Source organism: Schistocerca cancellata, chromosome 5 (assembly GCF_023864275.1).
Source record: "Schistocerca cancellata isolate TAMUIC-IGC-003103 chromosome 5, iqSchCanc2.1, whole genome shotgun sequence".
In the NCBI taxonomy this organism is placed as follows: Eukaryota; Metazoa; Arthropoda; class Insecta; order Orthoptera; family Acrididae; genus Schistocerca; species Schistocerca cancellata.
The window spans coordinates 735,153,008-735,167,896 of NC_064630.1; the positions used below are offsets into that span (position 1 = coordinate 735,153,008).

At 38.5% G+C, this 14,889-nt stretch overlaps 1 protein-coding gene across 1 annotated transcript in view; it reads left to right on the forward strand.

The window, feature by feature from the left end:
- LOC126187784 (leucine-rich repeat-containing protein 49) overlaps window positions 1-14,889 on the forward strand; it is a 154,675-nt gene that overhangs the window by 124,897 nt on the left and 14,889 nt on the right. The window contains exon 7 of the mRNA XM_049929056.1: window positions 14,593-14,829. Coding sequence (XP_049785013.1) covers window positions 14,593-14,829 — 237 coding nt within the window. The remainder of the gene's footprint in view (window positions 1-14,592; window positions 14,830-14,889) is intronic.

A 14,889-nucleotide genomic window follows, 5' to 3' on the forward strand; every position in this document is an offset into this window, starting at 1 on the left:
ATACTCTCCTCCACAATTGATATATCACTCCCAACACCATTTCCAAGAAGTCCTGGTATGCCTCTTGCTGGATTGCACAAAGTGCGGTCTGGAAATTTTCTTTTATCTTTCTATCATTGAAAATCTTCGTTATTTCAATGAGGTTTTCAACTTTGGAAATAGAAACGTCTACAGGAGCCAGGTCTGGAAGGTACAGGGGATGAGGCAGCACAGTGATTTCGTTTTTTGTGCAATAGTCATGTGCCAACAAGGTTGAATGTCTGGGTACATTTTTGTGGTGCAAGAGCCATGTATTGTCTCACCACATTTCAGGCCATTTCCTTCTCATATTTTCTCATGGGTGTTACAAAAAATCCCAATAGTACCATCAAATAACTGTTTGTCCCTGTGGCACGAATTCATGATGAACTAATCCTTAAAAATAAAAATAAAACAATCAGCATGACTTTGACATTTGACCTGACCTGAAGAGCTTCTTTTGGTCTTGAAGACCTTTTCCTGAACCACTGTGAAGATTGAACCTCAGTCTGAACATCATAACTGTAGACCCACATCTCATCACCAGCTATGATTCTCTTAAGGAACATCTCATTCTCATTTGTGAGATCCAAAAGCTCTTCATAGATTGTGAAGCAAAGGGCTTTCTAGTCTTGACTCATGAGCCATCGGCCGAACTTTGTGGCAACATGATACATTCCAAGATGGTGTGTCAGAATTTCATGATGTGATCCAACTGAAATGTTACAGTCTTCTGTAACCCCTCGGACAGTCATTCGTTGATTGGCCTGCACAATCTCATCAACATTCCTGACATGGACACTGTCAGTAGACATTGAAGGGCTTCCTGAATGAGAGTCATCTTTACCTTCCACTTGGCCATTTTTAGCACAAAGTACAGCTTAAGTGCTCATCACTGTAGGCTTTCTGCATCATTTTGTGTGACTCTTTAAAGGTTTTCTTGTGTTTCATGCAAAATTTAATGCAGACACATTGCTCTTCTAACTCTGCTCTCATGAAATTCACAAACTGTGTAACACAACATTCTACACAATACATCAATGAATAATAATTAATAGACATACAACAATGTAACTTCCAACAGTTACACATCAAACACAGGCATGTACAGGGATACCAACTGCATTTTGCTCCAGCATACCATTGGTGCAAAATTATGAATGTCCCATAATTTTTTGAACAGACCTTGTATACTAAAATTTAAAATCCTTTTTTAGTTTCTGTGTACATATGAAGTTGAACTGTATGTATCTCAGTGGTTTTCTGTGAACAGAAATCTTGAAGGAGCTGTGCTAAGGTCAGTGGATGAATTTACCTTGTACCATTGGTGAAGGGCTGTTAGTCAACTGACAAACTGTCATCACTTTCAGTCTCTAATGGAGTAACATCACATTCTTTTTCACTTTCTGAACTGCTAAATTCAATGCCAGACTCTGGATGACTGCAGCCATCATTTTTTGGAAGCAGTGCCTAAACTACAAGACAGGAGAAAAACTGAAAGTGTGCATCTTGTTGTGGAGTTTCCTTAGCATCAGAAAATAAAGATGATATCTAGTGGCAAACTCCTGAATTCAGGCCACAAAGCATAGGACCAGGTTCTCTTTAGCAGCTTAACACATAACTGTCAGCACTGAAATGGATACAAGTGAGGTTTATTTTAGAAGATCTGATTCTTAACTTGCCTGAGTATACTCAGGTTTTAAGTTTCTTTTAAAATAATAAAAATGGAATAACTCAGATTTTGTGTTAAGGGGTCAAAATAAACAGACAAACAGAAACAAAGCACAAGAAAATAACATCATCAAAGACCAGACTATTACAAATAATTTTAAAATCATATTTTATTAGACAATATTAAATTCACACAGTAATACATTATATTAAAACTATTTAGGTTAGTTGTCTTACTTTTTGTATACCTTGCCAACTGCATCCTCTCACACAACTACCACTACTGTGAAGGGAAGATATACAAACAAACCCATGGCACAGCTGTTTATGGGTCATCCAGAGGACACCTTCCAAGGCTCCCAAAGCCCCAATCATTTTTCTGTTTTTCATTGATGAAATCTTTGTGATCTGGACCCAAGGCCAAGATACCTCATTCTCAATTCCTCCACAACCTCTGTACCTTCTCTTTCATCAGATTCATCTCCCCCTTCTCAGCCCAGCATACCACCTTCCAGGACATCAACCTCCATCTCTCTAATGTCTTCATCCACACCTCCATCCATATCAGGCCCACTAACCACCAACAGTAGCTACATTTTGACAGTTGTTTCGCATTCACACTGAAAGATTTCTCCCATTTAGCTTAGTCATCCATGGATGATGTATTTTCAGTGACAAGAATTTCCTCGTCCAATATGCTGAAGGTCTCACAAAGGCCTGCATAGATGAAGGAATGCTCCTTCCACCCCCCCCCCCCCCCCCAAAAAAAAAAAAAAGAAAGTCATCAAATATCACTCTGGACTGGGGGAACCACATCCTTCAACAGAGATTCCACTGTCTACCTCATGTACAAAAACTACATCATACCCACAGTCCTTCCCACCCCTTCTAAAATGGTATTCCAGCACCCATCCAACCTACACAATCCATCCCTTTGCTGCTCCCTGTTTGAACCCCTTGCCATAGCGAACCATATCCCTCTGGAAGACTAAACTGCAAGACCTGCTCAATTCATCCACCCAGCATACCCTCTCTAGTCCTGCTGCAAGCTTATCCTACCCCACTAGAGACAGGGTCACCCTTGAAAGCATCGATGTCATATATCAGTTCTGCTGCAGTTTTTTCACACCATTTTATGTGGGCATGACCACCAACCATCTGTCCACTAGAATGAATGGCCACCATCAAACTGTGGTAGAACATGGTGCTCATCATAATATGGCTGACTCAGTCTCAGCTAACACACGGCACTCGCACCCTCTATGCATCAGCGTCCCCTTCTTCTGTCCTGTCACCCCCTTCCCATGTATACACCCACATCATCATCATCATTGTGCATGATACAAACTCATCGGCTCCAGTGCCCCTGCATTGCAACCCTAGGCCATGCTCCTGCTGCCTCTTCCTCCTACAGTCCTATCCCACCCACTTGCTACCTCCCTCTGAGCCACCAGCTATCCCTCCTCTCAATTCTTTCTCTTTCTCCCTCTAGCCTCTGTCCACAAGAAAAAACAATTCTCACACCAGTCCACCTCCAATACAGCAATACTGGTGTAGTGTGTTCAGCCAGCTCACCCCCCCCCCCCCTTCTCTCTCCTCTCTCTCTCTCTCTCTCTCTCTCTCTCTCTCTTTCTCTTTCTCTCTCTCTCTCTCTCTCTCTCTCTCTCTCTCTCTCTCTCTCTCTCTCTCTCTGTGTGTGTGTGTGTGTGTGTGTGTGTGTGTGTGTGTGTGTGTGTGTGTGTGTGTGTGTGTTTTTCTGAAAGCAAGTTGACTTCATTCCGGATTTCAATACATCATATTAATCCCCACTCTTTTGGCTACAAAACCCTATTTTTCGACCTAATCTCCATTCTGTGTGACGGTCTTACACCATGTTACTGAGAGAGCTTGTATGCCTGCATAGTACTACTGTACTAGTCAACCTCAGAGCCAATGTCTTGCTGCAACAGTAACCTCCCAATCTTCTATGTACTGCTTCCTGTGGAGTGCGTCTTTCATTGGGCCAAACAGAGGAAAGTCAGAAGGTGCAAGATCTGGGTTAGATCTGGGCTGTAGAGTAGATGAGGAAGAACAGTCCAATAAAGTTTATGAGCTCCTCTCAGATCCACAGACTTATGTGAGACCTTGTGTTGTCATGGGAAAGGAGATATTCCTTTTCATTTTTGTGGTGACAAATATACTGAAGTTGCTTCTTCAATTTCTGGGTTAGTGCAATACACTTAAGAGTTGATTGTTGCACCATGAGGGAGGATGTGAAACAGAATAACCCTTTCAGACTCCCAGAAGACTGTTGCCATGACTTTACCAGCTGAGGATGTGGCTTTGAACTTTTCTTCTGACTGCCATTTTGTTTCTGGTTCAAAGTGATGCACCAAGCAATTATGCAGAGGTGGTCCTTTGTTGTTCTTTATGGTCTTTTGTCAGACAGCTGGGCACACAGTGGGCACGGACCTTTGAGTACCCCAGCTGGTGGACAAGTGTGTCAGTGCTACCAACAGAGACATCCAACTGAGAAGTGAGATGTTTGATTGTGATACGTTGATCACCTCAAGTGAGAGAGTCTACACATTCCTACATTGCAAGAGTCACAGCTCAGTGAGGCCAGCTGGCACACGGGACATCAGACAGGTCTGCATGACCTGGTTGCAATGATGACAGATGCCTTGTCCAATGATTCACTGTGCTTTTGTTCACTGCCGTGTCTCTGTAGATACTCTGCAATCATCTATAAATATTTGTGATTCTCTGGTTTTCCACCAAAAGAAACTCAATGACAGGCCTCTGCTTGGAACACACCTCCATGACAGATGCCATTTTGAAGGCTACACATAGTGTCACCACCTATCAGAACTTCATGAAGCTATAGATGCTGAAGCAAGAATATTCCACAATGTGGCACAACAAATCCCTAGTTGTCTCAACTGAAATTGGCTGAGAAAAAAAGTGTTGCATTACTTATTGAACACCCTCCATATTAATTGGTATGTTGTCTCCTTCACTTCTAAAGCATTTACATTTAGTTTAGCTACTTATTCAAGAATTCATCTGAACTATAAAAAGCATTTTCTGATCAGATAAGAAGTAAACTTTATTTTTTTGCTGAGTGTGTCTTTATTTATGCAGGAAGAGCATTGAAGACTTTTGCTCCAATGTATAGAACATTTTTCTGCACAAAGGTCAGATTTTTTTACTCACTGTAAAGATAATTCTTTTGACGTGTATTATGCTTATGAAATCTACTGTTCATTTGAAACATCTCTCTATTTTTAGTGACAGAAAATATAAACTTGTGAACTTTTCAAATTTCTGAAAATGATTTCTGCATGAAACTCTTGGTTGCACTCCACAAATAATTCTTACAGCTTGCTTTTGAAAAATGTAAGCCTTCCCCACTAATTATTGTTTATCCCAAAACAATTATGCAATACTTTACAAGTGAATGAAAATTGCCATAATACGCCACTTAACAGTATTAGTTTCTCCACTTACAGTGATAAGATGTAGTAGCAGAACGTGATCACATACAGAGATGTAAAATATGAGAAGAGCAATTTCTTTTCTCAGCTTTTTGCATTTCAAGAAATTTATTTATGGTATTTCCATTATTTTTATTGCTGTTTCCTTCATGCCACATATATATTTCTCTCTTTTAATGTTTTAATACAGAACTAAATAAAATTGGTCTTCTTAGAACTCAGTGAGAGACATTTGGCATTAAACAATTCGACCATATCTAACAGCATGTAATTATTCGATTCCACAAGTTTGTCATCTGATCTCCTGCTCATGAAAGTGGTGTTATAACCAGCAAATAAGTTAAATTTGCAGGGCTTGCTTGCACACAGTGTTAAATATCTGCAAAAATTAGTAGCCCAAGAATTGAACCCTCAGACACTCCACAACAGGTGAAACTTCATTGAGACTGAGCAGACATATATACCCTATATCCCACCTGAGCTGTGTAACACTATCTGTTTTTCTATTCTGGAGATACATTTGAAGCTAATGACCTGTAGCAACACTTATTCCAAGTAATTTGGCTTTCTGCAAGAGAATGTATATGTAGTAATCAACACAATCAAGAGCTGCTGAGAAAGCACAGAAGATATGAATTGCTATCCTTTTCTTATTCAGAAATTCAAGGACTTCATTTGCATGTGACTGCATTGTGTCTTCAGTTGGATGACCATTTTGAAAGTCAAACTGGCTCTTGTTGACTCTATTCTTCATGAAGTGTTCAGTAGCTCTGGCAACATAGCTAGAATTTTAGAGAAAGCTGTTAACAAAGAAATAGGATTATAGTGAGTTTTATCACCATTTTAAGTGAAACATTAAAATGTGATGTAGAATGTCACTTATACACAAGCAAGAATATTTCCATAAATTATTGGACACATTATCTACCCTTGCAGAATTCTTCTTTTTTAGTGACTTGATGGTTTTGCAAATCTCCTCTGCAGTGATAGGATTAAGGAGCATTTCTGGGGTTCTTTTGAAGTACCATTTGCAGCTTGACACAATGTCAAGACTTCATCACCACAGGGTTTACAACCAATTTGATGCATAACTGACAGGAAGTGTTTGTGTCAAATCTCAGATACACTTTTTGGTTTGTCTACTAGGTTTCCTTTGTATCTGACTTTTTAAGTTGTCTGTGTTCATTGTGTTTGCACCTGTTTCTCTTTTTTTACAATATTAGAATTATATATTTATTCTTGTAATAAAATGCTTTTGATATCTGCGTTACTTGCTTTGAAATTTTGCAATGTAGTCTGCAGCATTCTCATTTTTCTATATATTTACATATGCTGATTACAGCATAAATTTCTCTTTTGATTCTCGTTGACATTTTAGTTCATTTTTTAAGCCAAGACTTACCTACTGTATTGAAACATTATTTATGAGCCACTTCTTTGGAAAGGCAGAAAATTCATTAATTAAATTTAGAAAATGCATTATCAAAACTGTAATTGAAGATCAATCCATTTTGTGGAACTTACAGATCTAAGTTTCTTTTGCCTGTTTGTTCTTATGAATTTCCAATGGCGAGATGGTTTCTCGAACAGGCTAACATTGTAAAGTGTGCATATTTGCCAATCATGATCTCCAACGCTATTTAGAACCTATCTGACAACAATTTTCTACCATAAAATATCTTCTAAAATATTTTGGCTAAAAATGCTTTGCCTACAAATCTTTGGGGTTTTTACATTAAATTTGCCCAAAACTACTGATTCCCATTATATTTAACTTCAGATTATCTATTACCCTTTACAAGTTCTCCATCCTTCATACCCATTTATGGAATATATGGGAACAACAACATTGATGACAAGCAAGAGCAACTGTGGATTCTCTCTGACTGTTTAGTGCCTGCTGTACCTTCGTTGTATCCATATGATCTGTGTATACTTGCATCAATGAAATAATTGTTACTCTATATAATGGTTGTGTATTGTGTATTCTATGCCCATCAATATCTGAGTCATTTTAGTGGTGACCCAAGATACTCACAAACACCTTCCTCAATACCTACAATGTTTATTCCGACATCTTTATGGGCTGACAATGCAGTGCAGTTTCCATGTTCACCATACTTCAACACCCAGAAGATGGCCTACCTGGACATGGCATACCTGCTCAGAATATTTAAGGTGCCACAGTGTCACACCCAGTGCTTTCTGCAAGACAAATATACAGGTACAGTGTGTCAGTGCAGTTCTAGACAGTTCCACACTATGCAAATAGTTGGGCAGCATGAATAAAATGATTTTGATGCTATGATCATGCCACACTTATTTAATCAGTTTCTTGATGATCATGCTTCTCAACACACTGGACAGTGTTTGGATGTTCTTTTTCACCCTACTATTTTGTACAATGTGTAACCAATGTCACTAACAATTGCAGCCATCTTGTCTCACACCGCAACCTCCACTTGCCTTGCAAGGAAAGTACCTGAATTAACAGGAATTCAACTGACCATTACCAATCACGATATCCATGTCTCCATGCCCTCCCAGTTGACTATGGTATCACATCTTCATCTGACAGCTGGCAAAGGAGCTGTCAACCTCTCTCCATTGCAAGTCATCCTTGATGTCATGCATCTGCCTGGCGGCCACCAAACTAACGTAACTTTGCCCTATTGTCACTGATCTAGAGCACATCGCTTCTCCACAGCAATAGTCCACTGACACAGCAATTTGTCACATTGTGGACTCTCATACACATCTATGTTGGTTCCACCTGCGTTTTGGTCTCTACACATGTAAAGGCCAACAACTGTGCACACTCTCCCAGTGAGGTGCATTATCTGCACCAAATCACAGATACAGCTCAAAATGTCCTCCTACTAAATTGAACAGGACAACTTTGACACATATGATGTGAACAACAACCATGATGACATCATACTGCAGCGATTAAATCGTCTAGAGAACTGTGTCAGAGTATTATTTAAGTTACTTCCACTGCAAAGTGGTTGTTCCACCACAATAAACAAGATGTTTAATCTACAAGTGGACAATTACACCTATGACACATGGTCCAGCTGTGCCTGGTTCCTTCCCCAGCCACAGCACTGTTGGTCAGAAGAGAATCATGCGTCGAAGAAATGGTCCAGCAGTGCATGGTTCTTACCCCAGCCACGGCACGAATGGTCAGGCACATCTGTGCGAGAACACGGAGTCATGAGCAGAGTCTCTCTCCAACCAATGCTCTGCACTACCAGAGTGTGGGATGGGGGGGAGGGTGGGGGTGGGAGGGTGAGGTGTGTGTTCTGTTGGAGCAACAACATCGCTGACCAGCAAGAGCAACTGTGCAGACTCTCTCTGACTGTTTAGTGCACACTGTGCCTTTGTCATGTCTGAATGATCCATGTATACTTACATCAGTAAAATTGTTATTATTCTATATATGGATTGCATATCATGTATTCTGCAACAATCCATATCTGAGTCCCTTTTGAGAATATGTTCTGTTGACATTCTTCTGGGTAGTCCTTACCTAAAGATCCAATGAGGGACTATCTTACCTCTGGCATACTTTATGCAAAAGGAAGTAGAAGTAGAAGTAGTAGAAGTAGAATTTTTTTGTCTCATAACATACAATTTCAAGCCATTGACTTAAAGTACAGGAGAAACATACAATTTCAAGCCATTGACCTGCAGTACAGGAGAAACATACAATTTCAAGCCATTGACTTGAAGTACAGGAGACTCGTTAAAACACAGAAACTGGTTTACAATATTCCTCATAATACCAGTAATACAATATACAGTACTGAATAATTACTGAATTAAGCAATTCATAATTTTCTTTCAAAAGTAACACACTTTTAAGATTAGCAGTCCTAAGTACTTGCTCTCTCCTGCTCAAATTTTCAGGTTGTCATTTATGAAGTCTTCTACTGAATACTAACATTTCTGCACTAGTTTCTCATATAAGGAATGTTTTCAGTGTTTCTAAATTTATGCTGAGCAATTCTCTTCCTTTCACTTTGTTATAAATTTTCATACCCATATAATGTGGAGTTTGAGCATAGAGTTTCGAACAGTGGGTGGACAGCATAAAATTATTTTGATTTCTGGTGTTGTAATCACGTTGAAAATGATTTGCTATAAATAAATCAGGGTTACTGTGTACAAAGATAATCAGCTCATATATGTATAATGAGGGAGCACTTAATATGCTTAGATTTTTTAGTAGTGGGTGACATGATATTCTTCACCCTACATTGTGCATATTTCTAATGATGGTTTTCTGAGGTTTTAGTATTCGACACACATGGTTTGAGTTACCCCAAAATACAATTCCATACCTTATTACTGACTCAAAGGAGCTGTGATATACTACTTTTCTAATGCCCATACTTGTAGCATTGTACAATATTCTCATTGCAAATGCTAGGCTATTTAATTTATTTGCAAGATACTGTATATGTGATCCCCATGATAGATTTTTATTAGTTGCATTCCTAGGAATTTCCTGCAAATCCTGGTTTCTGTGACTGACCTGAATATCATTTAATTTTGCTTGTTTTGTTTTAAACTGCCTTAACCGAGTCTTTTCCATGTTTAATTTTAAGCCGTTTAAATCAAACCAGGTATCTAATTTTTCTAAAGTATTTAATACAGTTTGTGAAATTTGATCAGTACTGTTACTTTCAATTATTAAAGATATGTCATCTGCAAATAAAACTACTGAGTGACACCCAATATTAAGTACAGATCATTTATGTAAAACAAAAATAGAATGGGACTTAAGACAGAACCTTGGGGTACTCCATGTGAAATGGTTTTCCATTTTGAAGTATAAGTTCCTCTCTCTGATGTTATAAGCACTCTTTGTCTTCAGTTGGTTAGATAGGACTTAAACCATTCTAATACCATACTTTTCCAGTTTACCGAGTAGCAAGGAGTCATTCACACTGTCAAAGGCCTTTGATAGGTCACAAAAAATTCCTGTGGTATGCAGTGAGTTGTCTAGAGATGAGCTAATTTTATCAACAAAATTATTTATAGCAGATACTGTGGGTTTGCCTTTTGGAAACCATACTGATTTTTGAGATTATTTTAAATTTTTCTATGAAATTTTGAATTTGTATGGTGACTACCTTTTCAAATATTTTTGACAGTGATGGAAGAACAGAGACTGGGCAATAGTTTCCCATCTGTTCTTTTGTGCCATTTTTGAGTAGTGGCTTAACTACCGCATTCTTCAGTGTGTTTGGAAAATAACCTTCTTGAAGGGACTGGTCAACTATTGTAGTTAGTGGCTGTGTAATTATTTTAGAGACTGTTTTTAACACTTTTGTTGGTATCCCATCCCATCCTGCTGATGTTTTACTTTTTAGTGATAATATCACATTTTCTATATATTTTACAGTAGTTTTGGTAAATGTACTGAAAAATTCACCATAAAATTGCTCACGTTGAAGAAGTATGCCTTGTCTGGGTACTCTGCTACATTGACATTAGATTTGTTTACATTCATAACAAATTCATTAAATAATTCAGAAATTTGAGCAGTATTTACAATAAATAGCTTTATCCTCTATCTTAATTTCAGAAATATGATGGCCTCTACCTGTGGCACCTGTTTCAGCTTTGATCACTGACCATCATGCTTTTGATTTGTTTTCACTATCCAATATAAATCTATTTGCCAGTTCTTTGGCTGCCTTTACAACTTTTAAAAAAATATTTTTTTTAATCTTTCACATAGGCAACAAAATCAGGACTCTTGTTATGTTTTAGTTCCCTATGTAGCCGTCTTTTTCTTGCACTCAAGATTTTTATTCCTTCAGTAATCCAATTTACTTTATTTCCTACATTTTTATAGTGTACACTGAGGGAGAAAGTTTCATTAAAAACACGTAGGAAGTTTTCCAAGAAAGTAGAAAAATTTTCAGAGCATGAAATACTATGATCTATAGCCCACTCCACCTTATTTACTCTGTGATAGAATAAGTTAATATTTTCTTTGCTGAACTGGGATTTGGTGTAGGTTTTAATTGACCAAGGTTCTATTGTTTTTGGTTACTCCATAAAGAGAGCACAATGATCAGAAATGCCATTGTCCTTAAACTATGCAGTAATAATCTTATTGAATAGATAAAAAATCTACTCACCAAGTGGCAGCAGAACACACACACAAAATAAAATTATAATTAGGCAATCTTTCAGAGCCATTGGCTCCTTCTTCAGGCAGAAGGGTTAAGAGGAGGGAAGAGTGGTGAAGGAAAAGGACTGGAGAGGTCTAGGAAAAGAGGTAGATTTCAGAAAAGTTATCCAGAACCATGAGTCATGGGAAACTTACCAGACAGGATGAAAAGAAAAGACTGATCGTTGGGGACAACATCGGACAAGATTTGAAAACCTGAGAGGTTAAATGTGCCAGACAGGATAATATTCAAGACAAAGATTAATGCTTAAACAACATGCATGAGTTAATAAGAGTGAAAAGCACATGGTACGTAAAAGTGGCAGGTGGGGAAAAGGGGGGGGGGGTGAAAAATAGACAGGTAAGACAATGAAAGATGTATAAAACTAAAATGGAGCGAATAAAAGAGTAGTTACTATGAAGAAATGCTAAGATGGAAGAAATTAACATAAACTAAGGCCAGGTGGGTGGCGAGAACCGAGGACATATTGCAGTGCAAGTTCCCACCTGTGGAGTTCTGATAAACTGGTTTCTGGGGGAAGAATCCAGATGGTGCGTATGGTGAAACAGACACCAAGGCCATGACTGTCACACTGTAGAGCATGCTCTGCAACAGGGTACTGCACGTTGCCAGTAGGCAGAGGGTGTATACTGACAATATGCAATTTCCTGTTGCAGAGCATACTCTACAACATGACAGCTGTAACCTCGGTGCCTGTTTCACCACATGCGCCATCTGGATTCTTCCCCCAGATACCAGTTTCTCAGAACTCTGTAGGTGGAAACTTGCACTATAACATTCCCTTGCTTCTTGCCATCCACCTGGTTGTAATTTACGTTAATTTATTGCATCTCAGCATTCTTCATAGTAACCACTCTTTTTTTCACTCCATTTTAGTTTTATACATGTTTCATTGTCTCACCCATAAATTTTCACTGGCCCCCACCCACTGGCCCACGGTTATGTACCATGCACTTAGTTTTTCACTTTTGTTAGCTCATGCCTGATGTTTAAGCAGTAATCTCTGTCTTGCATATTATCCTGTTTCAGGTTTTCAAACCTCATATGATGCAGGCCCTCAATGATCAATATTTCCTTCTCATCCGATCCAATAAGTCTCCCCTGACCCACAGTTCTGGGTGACTTCCTGAAATCTACCCCATTTCCTAGATCTCTACAGTCCTTTTCTTTCAACCCTCTTCCTTTCCCTTCAGCCCTTCTGCCTGATGAAGGAGCGACGGGCCATGAAAACTTGCCTAATTACAACTTTCTTTTGTATATGTGTTCTGCCTCTGCTCAGTGAGTAGATTTTTTATCTATCCAATTAAATTATGAGTTCATCAAATATTGATTGCTTTTGTTTTTAAACCATACAGTGGAACTGCATGTTCTCATAAAATATAGCACCTGTGTTTTTTTTCCTTTTGCTGTATCCTAGGTTTTAGGCCATATCACAACATAGCCAGGTCTGCCAGCTTGCCTATCCAGCAGATGTCAACAGTCGGAAAATAACATGTTTATGATCATTGTATGGCTATGTGTATTCTTGATGCACACAAACCATTCCACCACAAAAGGGATCATCTGCTTATTTCATCACTATAATACAAATACTATTTACTGTTTTTTGAATAATATGCCAACACCAGTTGCACTTTTTTTCCTTTTAAAAACCATGATCAGTTTTGGCTCCCCAGGCCATTATCTTGTGGTATATGTCAGGTGCCCTCAGAGTATACAGAACCAATCAGTCATGGCTTTGAGGGCTGAAACTGGCCACAGTTTTTAAAATAAAAAGAAAAATGCAACTGGTGTTGGCATTTTATTCAAATTCAATACTGCAGTTGCAGAACATGCATCTACATGCTTCATATGCTGCCCAAGAAGTGAATTGTTTATTGCTGACACCACTTCTCACTTCTCATTTTCCAATTCTTTCTATTCAGGTATTTTCCTTCCTGGAGGCCTCTGGCCATCATTGCCTCATAGATATCTTCCTTCCTTTTCTCTCATTGGGCATCCTTTCTTCATTCTCTCTTATTGAATCCAGTTCCAAATTCATTTTTCCCCTCCCCGAACCATCATTCATTCTTTTTAGATGGTTCAGTCACAACAGCTGTTTTGCTTCTATCATATCAATTATTCTCTTACCAACTCCCATAATCTGTCTCATAGAATTGTTCTTCACATGGAACATCCTTAAAATGCCACAACTGCTTCTCCAAAAGTCCATTTCCAGTGTCAGTGGCCTTCATTCTCTCTGACTTGCAGCTCCCATGTCTCTGCACTGCATGTATAACATGTAGATTTATAGGTTACTTATTTCATCCTTTTTTTATTTAGGTATTTCAGAGAACAAAACTGTATTGTCTTATTGCTCTTTTCCTGCCATTACAAGGTATTTCCCATGCATGTGGTTGTGTCTGTTTGCTTCAGTGAAGCCAAGGGTCAGTGGTACCACCAAAGCTGGACAGGCCTTGATGGAGAGGCCAGACAGAGCATGCCTCACAATGATGTATCCATTCATATTACGATTGCTATTCCAGACCAGTTCCTAGTATAAAATGGGATAGATTGAGTTCAATAGTGCAATAAGGCAGCTGCTTTAATGGAAGAACCCAAGATTAAAAAATTCACATTCTCCTGGTTGGGTTTGGGCCATTGGGCCTGTTTACTGTCAGCTGTAAGAACTCTCAAATTATAAAATTTTTCTTATCAGCCTCAGTCTTCTCCTTTAATTTTCATAAATTACCTTCCAATGAATCTAAAGAAATGTACATAAACTGTAAAGTTTCATGATTCTATACTAATCGAGATCCTAAACTCAACTACACAAGACACAATCTGGATGATAACTGAACAGGCATACAACTGGTTAAGAATTACTGAAAAGTTAGAAGTAAGAGATAAACAGCAACTTTTTGATAAAACCAAGGAAGCAGTTTTTTTCCAAAGTACCAAATTTCCTAATAATTTCATTCAGCTCAATTTTCCTTATATAACCACAAATAATTAAGAAACAGTTAAACAACAGCTAATTATTGATGAGTTTATAACTTCTGTTTGAGTGTGCTGATGTGCCTTAATTTACTCCACATTCCTGAAATTTCTCCTTCATGTTTACATTTGCAGAAGATGAATTAATGAAAAATAAATAAATAAATAGCATTAAACATGACAAAACATGTTATATCATACAGTGCAAACATCTTGACTGCCTAAATTTCTTTTTGGAGGTAAAGGATGAAGACATAGCTGAAGCATCAGAAGAGTTCCAAGGCTTAAGTGACATAATTCTGTGGTCCCTGCCTGAGAGCCTTTTGCAGCCACTTCTTGGTCGCTTGCAGATTACTGGTACGCAGCAACAGCATCAACAGATGTCAGCCAAGCAGTGGCTGTGGACTGCTGATCCTGCTTTGCGGAGTGTTGTGGGGAAAGAAGCATTGCAGTGGCGGAGATCTTCTCTGACACAGGCAAGAAAATATAAGTTAAATTCATGGAAATTTCACATTTTTGTTTATTGTTTGCATCCT